At 54.3% G+C, this 20,830-nt stretch overlaps 2 protein-coding genes and 4 non-coding genes across 10 annotated transcripts; all 6 read left to right on the forward strand.

Moving 5' to 3' along the window:
- Positions 1-5,011: 5,011 nt before the first annotated feature.
- FLT3LG (fms related receptor tyrosine kinase 3 ligand) lies at positions 5,012-13,519 on the forward strand. 5 transcript variants are annotated; one of them, XM_053905625.1, is made up of 8 exons: positions 5,012-5,124; positions 5,438-5,504; positions 6,295-6,405; positions 6,613-6,666; positions 6,883-7,026; positions 7,553-7,637; positions 9,772-9,959; positions 13,290-13,519. In XM_053905625.1, the coding sequence occupies exons 2-8, from the start codon at positions 5,472-5,474 to the stop codon at positions 13,500-13,502; spliced, it is 828 nt and encodes a 275-aa protein (XP_053761600.1). In that variant the 5' UTR covers positions 5,012-5,124; positions 5,438-5,471; the 3' UTR covers positions 13,503-13,519. The 5 variants fall into 5 exon arrangements, with proteins under 5 accessions (XP_053761600.1, XP_053761601.1, XP_053761598.1 ...); XM_053905626.1 differs by having other exon boundaries at positions 9,775-9,959; XM_053905623.1 differs by having other exon boundaries at positions 5,013-5,124; positions 7,499-7,637.
- Positions 13,520-14,424: 905 nt separating this feature from the next.
- RPL13A (ribosomal protein L13a) lies at positions 14,425-18,230 on the forward strand. Its single transcript, XM_019425678.2, has 8 exons — positions 14,425-14,548; positions 16,174-16,246; positions 16,679-16,744; positions 16,926-17,027; positions 17,221-17,306; positions 17,484-17,543; positions 17,795-17,917; positions 18,115-18,230. The coding sequence occupies exons 1-8, from the start codon at positions 14,534-14,536 to the stop codon at positions 18,199-18,201; spliced, it is 612 nt and encodes a 203-aa protein (XP_019281223.1). The 5' UTR covers positions 14,425-14,533; the 3' UTR covers positions 18,202-18,230.
- Positions 16,304-16,387, forward strand: LOC128778134 (small nucleolar RNA Z195/SNORD33/SNORD32 family). The gene has a single exon (XR_008423502.1). It is a non-coding gene; the product is annotated as a small nucleolar RNA Z195/SNORD33/SNORD32 family (small nucleolar RNA).
- Positions 17,067-17,151, forward strand: LOC128778133 (small nucleolar RNA Z195/SNORD33/SNORD32 family). Its single transcript, XR_008423501.1, has one exon. It is a non-coding gene; the product is annotated as a small nucleolar RNA Z195/SNORD33/SNORD32 family (small nucleolar RNA).
- On the forward strand, positions 17,343-17,414 carry LOC128778135 (small nucleolar RNA SNORD34). The gene has a single exon (XR_008423503.1). It is a non-coding gene; the product is annotated as a small nucleolar RNA SNORD34 (small nucleolar RNA).
- On the forward strand, positions 17,611-17,697 carry LOC128778138 (small nucleolar RNA SNORD35). The gene has a single exon (XR_008423506.1). It is a non-coding gene; the product is annotated as a small nucleolar RNA SNORD35 (small nucleolar RNA).
- Positions 18,231-20,830: the final 2,600 nt, after the last annotated feature.

The raw sequence follows: 20,830 nt of genomic DNA on the forward strand, positions 1-20,830 counted from the left end.
CCGGAGATCCAGAATCACATGTTCTGCCTACTGAGCCAGCCAGGCACCCCTAGAATTCTTTTTGATGCAAGGAACCCACTCGCGCTAGCTCAGGATGAAGGAATTTTCTAGAAGGCTACAGAGATGTCCTACAGAAAATAGGGCAAGACATGCATCTGAGTTGCCCCAGGTCTTGAGAACCTAGATGCAGGCAGGAACCAGGGCTGGTCCTTTCTCTGTGGGCATGTGATCACTGGAATTTTTTTTTTTTTTTTTTTTTTTTTTTTAAGTAATTTGTACCCAACATAGGGCTCAAGCTCATGACCACAAGATCAAGAGTTGGATGCTCCTCCCACTGAGGCAGCCAGGCGCCCCATCTCTGGGGTTTTCTATCTCTACCTGTCTGCCTCAATCAACTCTTTCAGCCATGTGATCTTAGGAGAGCTTCTTAACTGCTCTGAGCCTGTTTCCTCATCTGTAAAATGGGACTAATAGTTCTAACCAGACTGGTTAACTTAGTGACGGGTACACAGCACATGCTTCACCAGTGTTAGCTGTTAAATAGAGGTTGATTCTGTCATGGGGCAAATGAGACTAAGAAGCCTCCTGTCAGTATCTGATTAAAGCTGGACCGGATCATTCTCTCTCCCAGGATCTGGACGTTTGGAGAGAGTTGGAGGAAAGTCCCTGGAAGGCTCTGGTTTCTGTCTGTGTTTTGACAACTCCCTCCGGGATTCCACGGGCTGCCTCAGTGTCCTTCCCATTAATCCTGTGGCTTTAACCAGCCAAGGGCAACTACCAGGTCGACGTAACCCCAGCCCTGAACTCTGGCAAGCGTCCGTGCTGCATCCAAGGAGAGGAAATCTGGCCAGTTTGGGTCAGGCATACACTTCTGGGCCAATCAATCTTGTCTGGCCAGGGGTGGAAGCTTCTAGTCTGTGAAGCTGTCCACTGAGTGCCTTACTCTGAGCCAGTCACTGTTCCACGTGCTGGGGAGACGGCCAGGAACAAGAGAAGCTAGGCCTCAGGAGCTGATGTTCTAGCGGGCGAGAGCTGTGTTAGGCTCCTGTCGCCGCTGTAACAAAGTTTTAGCGGCTTAAGCACAAGTGTTTGATCTTAACAGCCCTGGGTGTCGAAGGCTGAAAATGGGCGTCACCAAACTAAACTCAGGGTGTCAGCAGCGCTGCGTTCCTGACTGGAGCTCAAGGGAAGAATGTTTTCCCTGCTTTTTCTTTGGCACGTGACCCTGTGCTGCTCTTTGTAGCCCCCCAATCCATGATCGTCTCCCCGCCTCAAGACAAGTCCTGTCTGCAGAGGCCCGTTGGCCATGTGAGGTAACATTGACAGGTTCCACTGGACATCTTTTTTTTTTTTTTTTTTTTTAAGTTTATTTATTTATTTTGAGAGAGAGGGAGAGAGAATCCCAAGCAGGCTCTGTGCTGTCCACACAGAGCCCCACGCAGGGCTTGAACCCACGAACCATGAGGTCACAACCTGGGCCAAAATCAAACGCTTAATGAACTGAGCCACCCGGGGGCCCCAGTTTATTTATTCTGAGAGAGAGAGAGAACTAGTGTGAGCAGAGGAGGGGCAGAGAGACAGGGAGAGAGAGAATCCCAAGCAGGCGCCGAGCTGTCAGTGCTGAGCCCAACACGGGGCTCGATCTCACAAACCGAGCTCGCGACCTGAGCCAAAACCAAAACCAAGGATCGGACTCTCAGCCGAGTGAGCCACCCAGGCACCCCTCCAGTAGACATCTTCAAGAGCCATTCTGCCCACTGCAAGGGGAGACACAAAACTAAATAATCGAGAAAATATCTGCCTGGCGTGACAAGCTACGCCAGGCTGAACAGGAAGCGAGGTAAAGAGGGCAAGGAGGAGAGAGGGATGGTATCACAGGTTGGGTGAGGCTTTGCTGCAGTAACAACCCCCAGACCTTTGCGGTCGACAACCACAAAGTTCGTTTCTTGCTCACGGTAACCTGTCCATCAAGGGGCGGTAGGGGCCCTCCGTTCATCGGAGCCACGCAGGGAGGGACCCAGGCTGACTGTGGCCCGATCTCAAAGTGGCTTATGTCATTACAGAGCCACTCCCTGACCCACTTAATCCTCATCCAGAAGTGACACTCGGCACCTCCACCCTCCTTTCATTGGCCAAGGGGAGTCACGTGACTGTGCCTGAGTTCCACAGGGCACATGGTCCTAGACTCCTGCAGAGGAAGGCCCCCGGATGTTTGTGAACAATTCTGCCGGCGATGGGTGGGCCAAGCACGAGCTTCAGAGAAGCACGGATGTGGAAGGGACCTTCTATTTTCTCATTTACCTCCAGGTTGGAGTCGAAGAAACTGAGGCTTATTGAGGATAAGGGGCTGGCCGAGCTCCCACAATGACCCAGCCAGAGCTAAAAGTGATATTTGCCAGGCCTGACGCAACAAGACCTATTCCCCAAGTCCCTTTGGGTCGCGGGCCCTGGCAGGACAAAGCCAGAGGCCCAGAGGACGGTCAGACCCCAGCAACACAACAAGCTCCTGGCCTGTGCCAGGGAGACCCATAATCTGTGCGACTATGGAGGGGACACGGTGGGGGGGGGGGGGGACCACCTGGAAACTGAGGATCTTATAAGAGTTTTGGTGTGGGCGAACGGGAAGGAGATAAAGAGGAAGTGAGTGGCACGGCAGAAGGGCTAGAAAGCTGTTCCAAGGGCAATAGGGAGCCACAGAAGGTGTGTGAGCAGAAGAGAGGTAGGTAGGCTCAGCTCTGGTTGGAAGATCCCACATAACCTGAGGTGACAGGTGTTATGATATGAGAAGGAGCTCAGGGTACCCAGAGATGTCACCCTATCCAACCCGAGTGCGCATGTACAAGGGGAGGGTGAGGCACGGCGGCCACCTTCCCAAGGAAGGTGCCATGTGCGTTCAGGGTTGTTTTTTTTTTCCAGCTTTGTTGAGGCATTATTGACAAAGGTTGCATATATTTCGGTGATACGACCTGATTTTTTTAAGTGTATAAAACGTGTTGGTTTACTATACCTATACATCGTTAAATAGTTAACCGTAATCAACTTAATGAACACATCCATTGCCTCACAAAGTCACCTTTTCTATGTGCGATGAGAACATTGAAGATCCACTCTCTTAGCTCAGTGCCTCTGGGAAAAAAATAAATAAATAAATAAATTCCGATATATCCAAAAGCAAAACAAACGTTTCTCCTAGGAAATTTCAAATGTACCACACGGTTTTGTTAATGATAGGCACCATGCCGTATTAGATCCTCGGAACTTCACTCATCTTAAAACTGAAACTTTGTACTTTTCGGACCAACATCTCCCCATTTCCCCTACTGGCAGCCCCCCCCCCTCCCCCGCCCCTGGCAACCAGCATTCTACTCTCTGACTCTATGAATCGGTTTTTTTAGATTCCACGTAGAAGTGATTCCATCCATGATTTGTCTTTCTCTGTCTGGCTTAATTCACGTAGCACAACGCCTTCCAGATTTATTACCTGCGATGTCGCAAACGGCGGGATTTCCTTGTTTTTGTAGCTGAGTAATTTTTTTTTTTTTTAATTTTTAACATGTTTATTTATTTTGAGAGAGTCAAAGGGAGGGGAGAGGCAGAGAGAGGGAGACGCAGAATCCGAAGCAGGCTCCAGGCTCGGAGCTGTCAGCACAGAGCCCGACTCTGGGCTCGAGCCCACGAACCGTGAGATCATGACCTGAGCCGAAGTCGGACGCTTCACCGGTTGAGCCACCCAGGCGCCCCTGTAGCTGAATAATATTCTATTGTGTATATATATATATACCACATTTTCTTCATCCATTCATCCATCAGTGGACGCTTAGGTTGTACCTTGACTATCGTGAGTAAGCCACGTTGAACACGTGAGTGCAGATATCTCTTTGAGAGACTGATTTCATTTCCTTTGGAGAAATAACAGAAGTGGCATTGCTACATCATATTATTTCTTTATTTATTTGGAAAGTTTATTTATTTTGAGAGAGCGCACGCAGGAGGGGCAGAGAGGGAGAGAGAATCCCAAGCAGAAGAAACAGCATGTGCAAAGGCCCAGAGGTGGGAAACAGCCCGGCGGGGGGGGGGGGGGGCTGTAGTGGTTTGAATAGTGCCCCCCCCCCCAAAAGATACGTCCCTGTCCTCACCTCTGGAACCTATGAATGCGACCTTCTCTGGAAAAACAGTCCTTGCAGATATAATTAACTTAAGGATCTCGAGATAACATCCTGAGTTGGGGCGCCTGGGTGGCTCGGTTGGTTAAGTGTCTGGCTTCAGCTTAGGTCATAATATCACAGTCCAGAGCCTGCTTGGGATTCTCTCTCTCCCTCTCTCTTTGCCTCTCTCTCACTCGCTCGCTCTCAAAATAAATAAACTTAAAAAAAAAAAAAAATCATCCTGAGTTATCCGAGTGGGCCCAACATCTAATGACAAGTGTCCTTATAAGAGACACCCAGAGGGGAGACACTTCTGGAGAAGGCCAGGTGAAGACAGAGGCAGAGATGGAGACACGCAGACACAAGCCAAGGAACCCCGGAGCTCCCAGGAGCTACGCTTAGGCCACGCGTCCAAGGTGGAGATGGGGTTGTGGCTGAAGCAGTCGGGGGTCCCCGCGGACGCCAGGGCTGAGCAGTAGCAGCGGCAGCAGGGAGGTCTGCGGGCGACGCACGGGGTGGGGGCGCCCTCTGTCGGCTCCACTCGCACCCCTCACCTGGACGACCCCCCCCACACACACACACAGCCCCCTTCTCTCTGTCTCCCCTCTTTCTCCCCTCCCAGCTCTCCTTCCATCTCTTCCAGCGCTTGGCCCTCCTCCTTCTGACTCCTGTGCGCATCTCGGACCAGCCCTCCCCATTCAGGGAGAGGATGAAGTCCTCAGGGCGACCTTCTCCTTGCCCCGAGTGCATTGCTTCTGGCTGGAGCCCGCTCCCCATTCGCTGTGGGTCCCACCGGGGGATCAACCCAACTCGGTGCTCCCGGGCGCGCGTGAGACGCCACCTGTCACCACCAGGTGGCGCCCGTTGCCTCAGCCCGATCCACCCCGGGCTCACTATCGCCCCCCAAAATTTCCTTTCGCTTTCGATCTCTGGCTGTCACCCGGCCTGGCCCCTTCCACGCCCAGCCGGGGCAAGCCTGGTGCGTGAGGAGAAATGGACTCCGGGTCCCCGAGGGGCGGGGCCGGGGTCCCCCTCCTGGCTGAGGGAGGAGGGATGGGGGTCAGGTTCCTGGGTCCCTGGCCTGGGGAGGGTTCCGGGGACCGGACGTCGGGGTTCTTAGAAGGGGAGATGAGTTTTCACCGTAACTGGGGCTCATGCAGGAAGCCCGAGGGAGTAGGAGGCGGAAACTTAGCCACATCAAGGAGCCGAGGGAGGGGTGGGGAGGTGAAGGGGCGGGTGAGGAAGGGGCTGGGGTGTGGGGGTCTGAGACTCCCTCTTCTGTCCCTTCCAAGATCTGGCCATAGGCATGAGGGGCCTCCGGCCGAGATGATAGTGCTGGCGCCAGCCTGGAGCCCAACTGTGCGTATACCTGGGGGGCAAGCTGGGGGAGAGGCAGAGCCGGATCAAAATGGGCAGATCTGAGAGAGGAGATGGACAGAGGTGGGGGACCTGGACAGGGGTTGGAACACGCACAGAGCGGGGGGAAATGGGGGCAGGGGAGAGACGGACAAGGGTGGGGGACATGTACAGAAGAGAGGGACATGGACAGAGGTGGGAGACACAGACAGGGGTGGGGGACACGGACAGGGGTGGGGGACACGGACAGGGGTGGGGAACATGTATAGAGGAGGGGGACACGGGGCAGGGAAGAGACGGACAATGGTGGAAGACATGCACAGAGGAGGGGGACTTGGACAGGCGTGGGGGACAGCGACAGGGGTACGGGAGAGATGGACAGGGTGGGGGAAGAAATGGAGGTACAAATGGGGAAGGCAGGACCCACGTGGAGAAAGAGGAGAGCGGGACGGAGAGGGGCAGGTAGGTGGACAGAGAGAGAAAGTCCCGGGCTGAGGTGAGCAGACACGGGGAGCCGTGGGCGCAGCGGGGAAATGGGGAGCTGGGGGGACGGACGGGGCCAGCATCGGATACAGGCAGAGAGGAAGCGTGGGGCGGGGGGCTGGTCCGAGACGGGCACGGGATCCCCAAGCAGGAAGGCCGACTGCTGGACGAGAGGGAAGGAGACCTGGGAAGGGAGAAAGAGGGGAGACAGAGAAGGGGGCCGGGGTTGGGGGGGGGGGGGGTGAGTGCCCAGGTGAGGGGTGCGAGTGGAGCCGACAGAGGGCGCCCCCACCCCGTGCCTCGCCCGCAGACCTCCCTGCTGCTGCTGCTACTGCTCAGCCCTGGCCTCCGCGGGTCCCCCGACTGTTCCTTCAGCCACAGCCCCATCTCCTCCACCTTCAAGGTCACCATCCGAAAGCTGGTGAGGGCCCGGTCCCATCGTCTCCGGTGCGCCCTTCTGCACCCACTGGGGCTAAGTTCCCCCCTCTAGGTGTCTGGCTCTCTGTCCCCTTCTCTCTGGCTCTCTGTCCCCCTCTCTCTCTGTGGCTCCCTATCCCCCTCTCTCTGGGTCTCCATAGTTCCGTTTTCTCCTGTCTTCAGCCGGGTCTGACCCTGTTTTCTCCCATAGTCTGATTACCTGCTTCAGGATTACCCAGTCACCGTCGCCGCCAACCTACAGGACGTGAGTCGCAGATGGGAGGGGCTGGGGCGGGGGTAGACTCAGGAAGCACCACCCCTGGGGGGGGGGGGGGGAGGAACTCGCCAGCCTGCCGACCTGCCCCTTCCTCCCCTGGGATGCAGGACCCCAGGCCCTGGCCCCTCATCCTTCCAGCCCCACCAGCACAGGCCCCCAGCCCCCTCCACCGGCGGGCCCCCGAACTTGGGTTTTCTCTCCCAGGACGAGCTCTGTGGGCCATTCTGGCACCTGGTCCTGGCCCAGCGCTGGATGGGTCGGCTCAAGGCTGTGGCTGGGTCCCAGATGCAAAGCCTGCTGGAGGCGGTCAACACCGAGATACATTTTGTCACCTTGTGTGCCTTCCAGGTTAGCCCTGAACTTGGGAGACAGCTAGGGGAGCGCGTGAAATGCCTTCCTAGGGCTTACTTACTGGAGATTTCTTTAGCAACCCACGGGTGGTGGGGCTGGAACCCCAGTCCCCCTGGGGGGCCCCACTGCTGAAAAGAACGCTTCCCTGGGCACTGAAAGATGGCGAGGGTCCTGGGCCTAATGCTCCAGTTCTGAGTTGATTTCTCAGGCCCGTTACTGGGTGTTGCTGAGGGGTTCTCTCCCCTAGCGACCCGAAGGAGGCGATCCAAACCCCCTCGGGACACAGATCTGACTGGGCCCGCTCGCTGTGCATCGCTAAGGACATCTCCCCTTAGCAATCCTGGGGGCAGGGGTCCAAACTCTCCCTCGGAGACCTTCACGGGACCCTGTTAGGCATTGCCAGGCAGGGAAGGCCCTTGGCCTGAGCGGAGGGTGATGCGGTGGTGACGTCTCCCTCCCCTGCCCCCAGCCCCTCCCCAGCTGTCTTCGATTCGTCCAGACCAACATCTCCCACCTCCTGCAGGACACCTCCGAGCAGCTGGTGGCCTTGAAGCCCTGGATCACCCGCAGGAATTTCTCGGGGTGCCTGGAGCTACAGTGTCAGCCCGGTAAAGGCCCCCCCAAGCCCCCCAAGCCCCCACCTCCTACCCTCACCTCTCGCATCCCACAGCCCCTCACCCCTTCCCCTCAGGCCATCCCAGACCCTGCTCTGCTCCCATTGGCTGTGTGACCTTGGGGCATGTCCCCCCAAGTTCATTCCTCTTTCTAGGCCTCAGTTTACCCATCTCTGAGAAGGGAACAGTCATCCCTGCCTTTTTCTTTTTTTTTTTTTTCCAGGTTTTTTTTTTTCCAAGTTTCACTTATTTATTTTGAGAGAGAGAGAGAGAGAGAGAGAGAGAGTGAGCACAAGCAGGGGAGGGACAGAGAGAGGGAGAGGCGAATCCCAAGCAGGCTCTGTGCTATCAGCGAGGAGCCCAATTCAGGGCTCGAACCCAGGCCCATAAATAAATAGGCTCTTACACAAATAAATAAATAATTATTTAGTGTGACATTTCACGTCCTTTGTCCCCTATTAAGTCTTTATTCACACTGCTGACACATGTGAATTCAGACTCTCTTAGGAGGTGTGTCAGCAGTTGCTGGGGGAGGGGACTCACCAACTCTAAAGGATCAATGGGAAATCACATAATCAGAATATAATGAGAGACTGCGCCCTGTGAAAACATGACTTCTTCAGCATAGTAAGGTTTGCTCTGTGGCCAAGTACATAATCCGTTCTGTAACTGACCCGGTCTTAGGAGGAAAAGGGGGAAAAAAAATAGACTATTTTTTGGCAGGATCCGCGTTGAATCTGTGTGTACATATTTTCTCCCCACCTTACTATGATATTATTTGGAGGTTCCTGTCCTGGTATTTGTTACTAGATCTGTCAGATTGTTTGGTTTTTATTTCTGTTTTCGTTTAGTATTCTCTGTACCACACCCGGGGCTGGAACTCACAGCCCCAGGATCAGGAGTCATGCGCTCCACTGGCTGAGCCCGACTGGTGCCCTTGAGAGGGATGGTTAAACACTACCTTTGGGGGCGCCTGGGTGGTTCATTCGGTTAAGCGTCCGACTTCGGCTCAGGTCATGATCTCACAGCTTGTGAGTTTGAGCCCCTTCATCAGGCTCTGTACCGGTGGCTCAGAACCTGGAGCCTGCTTCGGATTCTGTGTCTCCCTCTCTCTCCCTTTCTGCCCCTTCCCAGCTCGCGCTCTCTCTCCCTCTCTAGAATAAACATTTAAAAAAAATTTTTTTTAAGCTACCTCCCATCCTAATTTTCTCAGTTTCTCCCCACACTTCCAATCATTTTGCCATCTAAATCAAGCTTCATTTGTCATTGGTACTTACATTTATGACTATTCATTCATTTGACCACATTTTATGAACCATGTCCTTGGTGACGACACAGCCCAGAGCAAGGCCAAGTGCTTGCCCATGTGGGGCTGATATACTAATTGAGGAGAAAGACGATAAACACGTAAGGATAATAATTAAAGAGGAAAACAGCTGAGTATAAGGAGCCCTATGCAGGCAAATTACAACAGGGTGATGGAAGCATGGTCTGAGGTCGTTGGCTGGAAAGTCACTGAAAGTTGAGAATGAGGGAACGGCCATGCAAAGGCCCTGAGGCGGAAACCTGCCTATGTGTTTAAGGAAGAGTGAAGGGACACATGTGGCTAGAGCCCAGTGGGTGAAGGGAAGAGAGAATGGGGTGAGTGTGCACAGGCAAGGGTCTTTGACCGTTTTACTATCTGCCCATTTGTCAATTTGTCATTTGGCCAGATATTTAATTTATGAAATTAAGCTATTATAATATTACTTAATGAGCACTAAGTAGTAGGGTCTGGCAATAAATAAGATAAGGTTCCTGTCACCCGCATGGAGCTCACAGCCGATTGGAGGAAAAAGAGGAATAAACAAATCAATACATAAGCCCTAGAAATATATTTCTCCAGGGGCTCCTGGGGGGCTCAGTCGGTTGAGCATCCAACTTCGGCTCAGGTCATGATCTCGCGGTTCGTGGGTTCAAGCCCCGCGTTGGGCTCTGTGCTAATGGCTCAGAGTCTGGAGCCTGCTTTGGATTCTGCGTCTCTCTCTCTCTCCCTCTCTCTCTCTCTCTATCTCTCTCGGCCCCTCCCTTGCTCTGCCCTTCTCTGGCCCAGCCCTTCTCCTCACTCACCCAGCCTCCTCTCTCCCAGCAGACTCCTCCACCACCCCACTGCCCCCAAGGAGCCCCAGGGCCTTGGAGGCCACAGCCCTGCCAGCCCCTCAGGCCCCTCTGCTGCTCCTCCTGCTGCTGTTGCCCGTGGCTCTCTTGCTGATGTCCGCTGCCTGGTGCCTGCACTGGCGAAGGAGGAGATGGAGAACGCCCTACCCCAGGGAGCAGGTGAGCCAGCAGAATGGACAGAGGGCTTGGGGAGGTCTGAGGGGATGACACTGACCCTGTGGAGGCCACAGGCGCTTACGCCTCCAGGCTCTGGGATGTGCTGCCCCTGTGGCTCGTGGAGCATTGACTCGGCTCGGTGAATCCTTCACCAAGCCCAGCACTCTGGACTTTGTGTGTAGGGCGGGGGGGGGGGGGGGGGGGGAGGGGGGGAGTGTGCTCTGGATGAGGAAGACCACTCTGGGGCCATGACGACCGGACAGACTGGATGCTGGGCGAGGGTCCCAGGAGAGAGGACAAGGCCTGAGTCAGGGCCAGGACTGGCACCATGGGGATGGAGAGAAGGGGACAGGCAGTTTCAAGAGTCAGGGATCAAGAAGGACAGGGCGGGGGGCACCTGCGTGGCTCAGTCAGTGGAGCAGGCGACTCTTGATCCCCAGGTTGTGAGTTCGATCCTCACGTTGGGTGTAGCGATTACTTAAAAAGAATATCTTAGGGGGCACCTGGGTTGCTCAGTTGGTTACGTGTCGAACTTCAGCTCAGGTCATGATCTCACAGTTCATGCGTTCGAGCCTCGCATCGGGCTCTGTGCGTGCTGACGGCTCAGAGCCTGGAGCCTGCTTGGGATTCTGTGTGTGTGTGTGTGTGTGTGTGTGTGTGTGTGTGTGTGTGTGTGTGTCTGCCCCTCCCCCACTGGCACTCTGTCTCTCAAAAAATGAATAAACATTAAAAAAAATGTTTAAATAAAATAAAATAGGGGCACCTGGGTGGCTCAGTCGGTTAAGCGTCCGACTTCGGCTCAGGTCATGATCTCACGGTTTGTGAGTTCAAGTCCCGCCTCGGGTTCTGTGCTGACAGCTCAGAGCCTGGAGCCTGGGTCAGATTCTGTGTCTCCCTCTCTCTCTGCCCCTACCCCCCACCTGTGCTCTGTCTCTCTCTATCAAAAATAAATAAATGTAAAAAAAATAAAAAATAAAATAAAATCTTCTTTAAAAAGCACATCTTTAAAAAACAAGACAAAAAGAACAGGGCTGCAGGTTGACAGGCTTGGGCAGGTGGCACAGAGGACCCTGGGTCTGGCCCAGTGGGGAACCTGAGGGACAAGGGAGATTAGGGAGAGAGAGTGAGCTCAGCGGGGACCTGGGTGCATAAGGGGGCCCCAGGGGAGACATTTGGCTACAGGAGTCTGCAAGCCAGGAGAGAGTAGCCTCCTGAAGCAGGCGGAGGGGACCATCTTTGCAAAGACTTCCAGGTGTGAAAAAGCTGTGAGCGGAGTGTGGGTGTGAAAATCTAGCCCTCAAACACCAAGCAAGGGAGCTGGGACTTCCTGTCCAGGGTAGCAAGGAACCAGGGGAGGTGAGTGATGGAAAAAAGAAGGTGAGAACAGGTGCGAGGGCGGGAGGCAGGTGGGCCAGGAGGGAGAAAGGACAGAAAGCCTTAGTGGGTTCCTGATGGGCCCAGAGGACTCTAAGAAGAAGCAGTTTGCAGTCATTGTTCACATATATAATGCCTTAGAGTTACGGCCCTTATGCTGGGGCTTTCTACGAATTAACCTACTTCATTGAGAAGCTAGTGTCATTTTTATTTTGTTTCACAGAGGCTGAAACCAAGGCACAGAGAGGTAAATAATTTGCCAAAAGTCACACAGCACATGAGTGACAGAGCCAAGACTTGACTCTGGGCTTTCTGGGCATCTAAGCCTTTCCCTCTTCTGCCTCAGTTTCCTTATCTGTACAAAAGACTCTAATAATATTCTTTCTACCATAGAGTTGTCTGGAGGTTAAGTGACACACACAAAGCCCTCAGAGCAAGGCTGTCCAACAGAAATAGAACACAAGCCACACATGTCATTTAAAACTTTCTAATAGTTGGGGCACCTGGCTCTCTCAGTCAGTAGAGCATGTAACTCTCGATCTCAGGGTTGTGAGTTCGAGCCCCACATTGGGCATGTAGATTACTTAAAAAAAAAAAAAACAACTTTCTAATAGCCACATTTTTTTTAATTAAATTTAATTTTTTTTAGCGTTTATTCATTTTGAGAGGAGAGGGGAGGGGCAGAGAGAAAGGGAGAGAGAGAGAATCCCAAGCAGGCTCCACACTGTCAGCGCAGAGCCCCATGCAGGGCTCGATCTCACAAACTGTGAGATCACGATCTGAGCTAAAATCAAAAGTCAGACGCTTAACACCCAGGCGTCCTGTAGCCACATGTTTTTAAGTAAAAAGAAACAGGTAACTTTAATATATTTTATCTCACCCTGTGTATCCAAGATGTTGTCATTTCAACATGTAATCAATATTTTTAAAAATTATTGAGGTAGTTTACTCATTTTTTTAAACGTTTATTTTTGAGAGAGAGAGAGAGAGAGAGACAGAGAGAGACAGAGCATGAGTGGGGTAGGGGCAGAGAGAGAAGGAGACACAGAATCTGAAGCAGGCTCCAGGCTCCGAGCTGTCAGCACAGAGCCCGATGTGGGGCTTGAACTCCCGAACTTCGAGATTATGACCTGAGCTGAAGTCGGACGCTCAACCCACTGAGCCACCCAGGTGCCCCAAGATAGTTTACTCATTCTTTCATACCAAGTCTTTAGAATCCAGTGTGCATGCGACACTAAATTTTTATAAGAAATGCTTCATCTGTAGGGGTGCCTGGGGGGCTCAGTCGGTTAAGCGTCTGACCCGCTCAGGTCATGACCTCACGGTGTGGGTTTGAGCCCTGCATGGGGCGGGGGGGGGGGGGGGGGGGGGGGGGGATGTGGTGACAGGTGTGGGGGTTGTGGAGCCTGGAGCCTGCTTGGGATTCTGGGTCTCCCTCTCTCTGTTCCTCCCCTGCTCTGTCTCTGTCTCTTTCAAAAATAAAGATTTTTTAAAAATTAAAAAAAAAAAAAAAAGATCATGACTTGAGCCCAAGTTAGACGCTTAACCAACAACTGAGCCGCCCAGGCGCCCCTACAATTTTTTTTTTTTTTAAGGCCATCCATTGAGTTTTCCTCCCATCCTTGCTGGTATCCACTCTGCTTTCCTGCTCTCCTAAGAAACACACCATTGCCTAAGTTTAAATTAGGCAAAATGTAACAATCAGCTCCTTAGTTGCTTTGGAATGCTCACTTTCCCATGGGGCTGCCTTGTGGCTGTGTTGGGAGAGCTCAGATCCCGCTGCTCCCATCGCTGTCTGAGAGAACCGTCTTGTCTCGGACAGCGATGCCCTAACACAGCGAGCGCTCACTGCAAATGGAATGGTTTTCAGTAGCCCTGCACTTGATGCTGCCCTCTCCTCTCTCCACGGACCCCCCAAGCAGCCCCGTGAGACAGACACATGTATCATCCCATTTACAGAGGAAGACACTGAGGCCCAGAGAGAGGAATCACCTGCCCGAGGACACAGAGCCGGGACTCGGAGAAAGTCAGCTAGAGACTGGTTCCTTCCTCGACCACGCTGCCCCGCTCACTCTCCCCCCAGGATGGAGGCAACGCCAGCCCCCAACGCCAGCCCCAGACCCACCTATCCCCCTCTGTACAAAGTCCTTGTCCCCAGGAAATTGTATATAAATCATCCTTTTCTACCAGCTCTGGCCAGGCCTGTCTGTAGGTGGGACACGGTGTGGACGGGGCAGTTTGCGTGCGAGTCTCGGTTTTTCGGTTAACGCAATGCTTCATTCAGTAGCCGTTTTCTGACGCCTCCTGGGGCCCAGAGCCAGTGCATGGCACTGCGGGGACCCAGATGCGAGTCAGAACCCACCCAGCCCCCTCAGGGCTCCTGATCTATGGGGGAGAAGACACGGGACCCCTCTGGGGTCAGTACAGCGTGACACGTTCTGATGGCAGGAGAACAGGCACTGTGGGAGCCCAGAGGAGGTACCGGCCCAGCCCCAGATACCGGGGACGCTCTCTGGAGGAAAGGACCCCAGCCAAAAAGCACTGGGATTGTGACATGCCAGATATTAGAAGGTGGGGCTGGAGAGGAGGACATCGCAGGTAAGGGACGCAGCAGAAGCCATCTGGAGTCATTCCCTCACACACTCTCAGATCGCATAGGGAAAACGACTTCCACCTGTTTTACAGATGAGGACGTTGAGGTCTAGACAGGCCAGGGGTTAGGCCAGGGGTTTGGCCAGGTCATAAGGAGGCACACCAGGCACCGGACCCAGACCTACCCGGTCTAGACTGGGCCCTGAACAGAAAGCCTCGTTGCCCTCTGCGGGCCACCACGTGCCCTGCAGCCTGCGCTCGCTTTAGCGGGCGAGCCCCCGCCCTAGAGGGAGATTAGCAGCCCCTCAAAAATATGGCGGCCGAGGCTGGCCAGCCCCGCCCCAGCTGAGCCGTCCTACCCCCACGTGATCTCTCGCCCCTCACAGCAATGGCTATCTAAGCGCCGGCGAGAAGAATTGGACCCGGATTGGACAGTCGGGAGACGACCCGCCTTCCAGCGGGGCCTCTCTGCGCACGCGCTAGACGCTTCAACCAATGCGAAGACGGAAAGCTGCCCGCACAGCCCATGCGGCGTCACTTCCTCCGCCCCTGTTTCAAGGGATAAGAAACCCTGCGCAGAGCCTTCCTCCTTTCCTAGGCGGCTGCCGAAGATGGCGGAGGCTCAGGTGCGGGCTCCGCGCGGGCCGGGGAGGCGTGGGGCCGGGGGGGATCCAGGCCGGGGCCGAGTTATACCCTCTTTCCCCTCGTAGGTGTATTGGGAGATCTAATCTAGGTAATTGAGCGAAACGGGGCAGCTTTTGGTCTAAGAAGAGTCTGCAACGGGGGAAATAGGAGATACACGGGGGTTTTTTTTTGGTTTTCTTGGTCGGTGACTGGCTAAAATGCGGCATCGTTCCTCCCTTAGGGGTGATTATGGGGGCTTGCAGCACGGGAAGAGTTAGTTTAAAATTAGGTCTCGTTTGCCTTTGTCTCTTGGCCGAATGAGACCCGTGTGTCCCCAGCGGCGGGGAAAGCGCCTGGGCGGCCTCGCGGCGGTGAGACGCCGAGGACTGACCAACATGCCCCAGTCGCGCGTTGCTTCAACCTCGTGGGACTGCTAATCCGTGTTCTGCAGCTTTGAGCGTTTTCGTAGGAACCTTAGGCAGTGGGTCCAGAGCGTTCTCGCCTACAGGGCGTGCAGGAACGAATTCCTCTTTTTCTCTTGCTCGTTGGGGTTGATTTTAAAGATCTGAAAGGAGGGACCTGTAATAAAAAGGCTCCACAACCCCGGGACCTACACTGTTCTTAAACGGGAGGTGGGGGGGGGGGGGAGGTTGGGGACCTCCAGGGACACAGCGGAAGCTTAGGTCTGAGTGCCCGCACTCCTGTCATTTCTTTTCTGTAAAGGAGGGGATGGCTCGGGGAAATGGTCCCCATGTGAATTTCATGTAAGGAGTCTGAGTGGTTGAGGAAGGAAAAAGCAAGTGTGTGCCCTGGGGAAAGTGGTAGAGAAGTTCTCTGAACACGTGTTCCTGGCACGGCTTGTGTTATATTTTGTGTAATTCCCTGACCTTCCCGTAACGTTCCTGAGGCAGATACTGTTATCCTCATCTTCCAGGTGAGGAGGCTGGAGATTTTTAGCCAAAGTCACATTGTCAGGAAGTCTGGCTTTAGATTCTGTACCCTTCTGCCTTCCAACAATCACAAGTATATAACAAGCACTCGGTAAGAGTGGGGACTTTGCTCGTGGTGAAGAAGCTGAGGATTCGGTGTTGAGCAGTTCGCCCAGGGACACAGTTAGTCCATGTAAAACCCAGCACAGGCTTTTGTCTACGCCGCAGAGCCTCACCCACACTGGGCCCGTTTCCTTTACTATTCAGTGTGTGCTGGAAACGGTTTTGCCCTTGAGATCAGGAGAGAGTGAATCCGTCAGCATTCCCGCAGCTGGTGTCACCGATGATAAATTCTAACTGGGTCCGTGGACAGAGTGTTGCCAGTCTTTGTTCAAATCCCAGCACGTTCTCTCAGCCTTGAATGTAATCTGGGCTTAAAAAATTCCTGCCCTTCAGGCAGCTGTGAGATGTGAGGCAAGGTCTTTGTTTTATTCCATTTACCGAAGTCTCGAGTCCCCCATTTGCTTGCTTGGCCACATCTGTAAAACGGGCCTTGGGTCCTAGTTTCCAGGCGTGCTAATGGATAGGAATTGCTCTGGGGGAGAAGGTGAAAGAATCAAGTAGAAAGCAATGGTTGCTTTGGGGGGTGGGTGGTCAGTGCCGTGGGTGTGTCTAAGCTCTCCCCCCATCTCCACCAGGTCCTGGTGCTCGATGGCAGAGGCCATCTCCTGGGCCGCCTGGCGGCCATTGTGGCCAAACAGGTGCTGCTGGGTAAGTCTGCTCTGCCCACCCCGCCCCACCCCCGCCCCACCCCCCCAGTCCCAACCAGAGGTCCGTGATGAGCGACAATCACCATCTTTCGTTTGAGTCTCACGACCATGAGATCAACCCCATGCACCGCTCTGAGACCTGCCAGCCCCTCCCTGTCCCGGGGTCGGGGGCTCCAACATGGAACATTCTTTTCCCGTTTGGCTGTTAATTTAAGCACAAGTCTAGCTCTGTGACTTGGGTGGGGCAAGGGGATCCCCTGCCAGGGTCTTGGGTTTCTTGTGCCTTACGGTCAGTTCCATACAGGGGAGGATCCCTGTTTCCGGGTCCTCGGCGTAACCGGGCAGGTGTGTGGTGGCCAGTTTGTAGGTAAAGCCTTCGGCTGGCTACCTAGCTTTTGTTCTCCTCCGTCACCTCGTTTTCCTTTTTCTCTAGGCCGGAAGGTCGTCGTCGTGCGCTGCGAGGGCATCAACATTTCTGGCAATTTCTACAGAAACAAGTGTAAGTTCGGACGTGGGAGGAGGGCTAGAGAGGATTGACCTGGGAGGGCCTCAGGCTTCCTTGGCTCCAAAAGTGAGCCCGCAGGTGGTGGGAAGTGCCCATATGAGTTCCTAAAAGGCCCCTGGGAGTGTGGATGTGCGTGTGTCTGGGGCTGAGCCTTCGCGCTGCTCTCTCCCCGCAGTGAAGTACTTGGCCTTCCTCCGCAAGCGGATGAACACCAACCCATCCCGAGGCCCCTACCACTTCCGCGCGCCCAGCCGCATCTTCTGGCGGACGGTGCGAGGTGAGCTGGGCCCGAGGACCGCAGGCGGGGGACGGCCGGGTGGCCAGTGATGAGGACTTCTCCCACTCGTGTTCGAGTTCCCCAACCATGAGATGACTCCACATGCACTACCATCTGAGGCCGCCCGTGCGCCGGCGGGGCGGGGGGTCCTCGTGAGCCCCGGTGAGCGAGCCTGCCGCCCCTCTGCCCACAGGCATGCTGCCCCACAAGACCAAGCGAGGCCAGGCCGCCCTGGACCGCCTCAAGGTGTTTGATGGGATCCCACCCCCCTACGACAAGGTGAGCGTGACGTTCCCGTGCAGCATTCGTGTGCGCGGCGTCCGTGATGTGGCACAGTTGTACCTACATTGTTTGACCCTCGTGAGAACAGCACTGACTGAGACGCTCTTCCAGCCAGCCTTGTCCCCTGTCTGTCCCTCACTCCAGGTTTCTTAAGCCCCTCTCCTTCTCTAACAGAAAAAGCGGATGGTGGTTCCCGCCGCCCTCAAAGTTGTGCGGCTGAAGCCTACACGGAAGGTGAGCTGTCGGTTACACAGAGTGGTCTCGCCGGGGGTGGGGGGGTGGACTTGAGGTCCCGGAGGCTGGCAGATGATGTCTCTTTCTCACGATGGTCTGCGGATGCCACTGCTGGCGGTGCCGACAACGCCAATGGCTCAGCTGATGCCAGGAGGAGGGGGCGGGGAGCCCTTACGGGGTCTGCTGTGACAGCTTCTCACCTGTCCCCTAGCCACCCTGGCTCCGCTTCACTTCTCCCCCTTCCCCCACAGTTTGCTTACCTGGGGCGCCTGGCTCACGAGGTTGGCTGGAAGTACCAGGCAGTAACGGCCACCCTGGAGGAGAAGCGGAAGGAGAAGGCCAAGATCCATTACCGGAAGAAGAAGCAGCTCGTGGTGAGGATGGGCTGGAAGCTAAGGGCACCAGGCTCTCGCAGGGCCTTTGGGGGCGGGGGCGTGTCTGGATGCGGTGGTTCAGCCCCGGAGGCCTCTCTGAGGCCCACCTCCAGGAGGGGAGTGGGATCGGGTGGGGTCGTGGGAGGAGTGTCCCAGGCGGCAGCCACCGACCGGCATCTATCCTCCTCACCCCACAGAGGCTACGGAAACAGGCCGAAAAGAACGTGGAGGGGAAAATCAACAAATACACAGAGGTCCTCAAGACCCACGGACTCCTGGTCTGAGCCCAATAAAATTGACTGTTTATTCCTCATGCTTGGCCTGGCCTGCGCTTCCTCCATCGCCGCCCTAGGATGTGGGGGACTCCGGGGGCCCCTGTTTAGGTGCCACAGGCAGCCTGGGCCTTAGAATACTGGGACCCCAGGGCTTTAGTCACTGCTGCTCAGGAAGGCCTCCTAAAATGTTCGAACGGCTCTAAGAGCTTTGAGGCATAGATTGCCCGTGACGTCCTCATTCGTGAAGTTTTAAGAAGTTGACAGTTGCAACAACTAGGGCAGTTTCACCATTCGCAAAAAAAGATACCTGGAAAGTGATCGGAGGGGGACCCTGCGTTGTGCACGGGGTGTGTCCAAACTTCCCACGCGGTCAGGTGCTAACGGTGCAGCTGTTAGGGTGAGGGTGCTGAGGGCCAAGCCTGGTGTCCACAGAGGTATTTCCAGGTGCGCACACAGGGAAGGACAGCCGGGGGTCACAGGCACTGCCCTCTGGCTTTCCCTGTACTTTGTGATCCCAAACCAATAAATTATTTTTAAAGAAATGTGGTGTCTTGGCAGTGTGTGTCTGCTGCGGAGGCAGGCCCAGTGGAGGGAGGCCCCCTGGGCGAGAAAAGTCGCTCGTCACAACGGTTGCCCTGTAACCTGCCCTTCAAGGAATTTCCTCCAGGGTCCCGCGTAGTTCTCAAAACCGCCACGGCCTGAGGTTGCCCAGTGGGTGAAGCTGTCGAGTCAGCTGTAAAGTATGGAGTTGCCACCATGGCAGACCCAGTCCCGTCCTCGCGGTCCCATGGGCCCTTCTGGTCTGTGCCGCACCAGGGGGTCTGGGCTTTTTTGGAAAGAAAGGGACGGAATGGTCTGCAAGTAGTAATGCACTGGAAACAGGAATGTTAAATTTCGTGATGCCTTTTTTTTGTTGTCAATGTTTATTTTCGGGAGTGAGCATGAGCAGGGGAGGCGCAGAGAGAGGGAGACCGCATCTGAAGCAGGCTCCGAGCTGTCCGCACAGAGCCTGACGCTGGGCTCATACCCACAAGCCACGGGATCATGACCTGAGCCGAAGTCAGGAGCATAATCGCTGAGCCACCCAGGCGCCCCTCCATGATGCTTTGTGAGACAAAAGCTAGACCTTTTAGACCTGGAAGGATAGACATGGAGCATTTAGCAGCTACCCAGTTCTTAACTGTCACCTGTTAATGTGCCCTTAGGGATTAATGGGCAAGGCTTGAAAACGTTAATGTTTTTTTGAGGGAGATCCAAGTGGGGGGAAAGGCGGAGAGGGAGACGTCATCCCAAGCAGGCTGTACCCTGTCAGCAGAGAGCTCCATAGGGGCTCAAATCTGCGAACTGAGAGATACTGACCTGGGCCAAGACCAAGACCTGGATGCTTAACTGAGCCACCCTGGTGCCCAATAGTTGGAAATTTTCTAATTTCGGTCAGTATTCAAACGCCTAACGGTACAAAGAAAACTACTTGAATATGTTAAACATTTCACTGTGTAATACGCAGGGCAAGTTATAACTCCCGTGCCCTGTCGTGGTTAATCTTCCCAAGATGTCCAAACTCAGTGGCTTAGGTTTTCCCTGAGAATCGTTTAACAAATCAGTGGTACCTTTAGCTTTCCCGGGGTTCCCCTTCGCCACAGGAGGTGCCTCCAGGAGCGACCAAAAACGACAAGAGTTCAAATGCTGTTAACAAAACTGCCTGTTAAAGCAACACAATATAGTCCCACCAAAAGCAGGATCCCTTAAAAAGATACACTCGGCTTTATAACCACGTACAACTTGCCACGTGAAAAACCAACCACGTCGGGGCGCCTGGGTGGCTCAGTCACGCAGCCGACTTTGGTGCAGATGATCTCGAGGTTCGTGAGTGCGAGCCCCACGTAGGGCTCTGTGCTGACAGAGCCTGGAGCCTGCTTTGGATTCTGTGCCTCCCTCTCTCTCTGCCCTTCCCCTACTCACGCTCTCTCTCTCAAAAATAAATACAAACGTTAAAAAAATTTTTTTTTTCATCTGTAACAAAAAAAAAAAAGCCACAGACTGGGAGGAAATGTTTGCAAATTATCTCTTTTGAAGAACTTGTATCCCAGGTGTGTGTGTGTGTGTGTGTGTGTGAAGAAAGGAAAAAAAAGAAACAACCAAGTAAATTTGAGCAAGAATTTGGAGAACTATATCACCCAAAAAGATCTACAAATGGTCAATGAACACATGAGAAGCTGCTGGACATCATTTACCATTTGAAAATAGACTTTCTGGACATCCCCTAATCCTTCCTGGAGGGCAATTACGGAGACTCCAACACCCGGGTCAGCAGCAGAAACATCTTCAGAGCTCGATCTTGCAACTCGCCCAAACGCTCACCACCAAGGCTCCCCCCAAGCCGCGCGTGGGCACGCCTGGCCCATCTCCGCCAGGTAATAGCAACCTTTCCCATCCTGGGCCATGTGCAGGGTACAAGGGAGGGTCTTATTTTGCTAGGCATTGGGGTGCACCCTGGAGAACGTGATCTTCTCCAGGTCAAGGAGAAGACCTTGCATTTCCGCTGTGAAACATTGGTAAGCACGCCTGAAACCCGGCAGGGGCAGGAAATATTCGCTCAAGCGGTAATAACTAGGGTTGGCTGAAGTTGGTTATTGGA

This window comes from Panthera pardus, unplaced genomic scaffold (genome assembly GCF_024362965.1).
Source record: "Panthera pardus isolate Hobbes unplaced genomic scaffold, ASM2436296v1 HiC_scaffold_18, whole genome shotgun sequence".
NCBI classification, from domain to species: domain Eukaryota; kingdom Metazoa; phylum Chordata; class Mammalia; order Carnivora; family Felidae; genus Panthera; species Panthera pardus.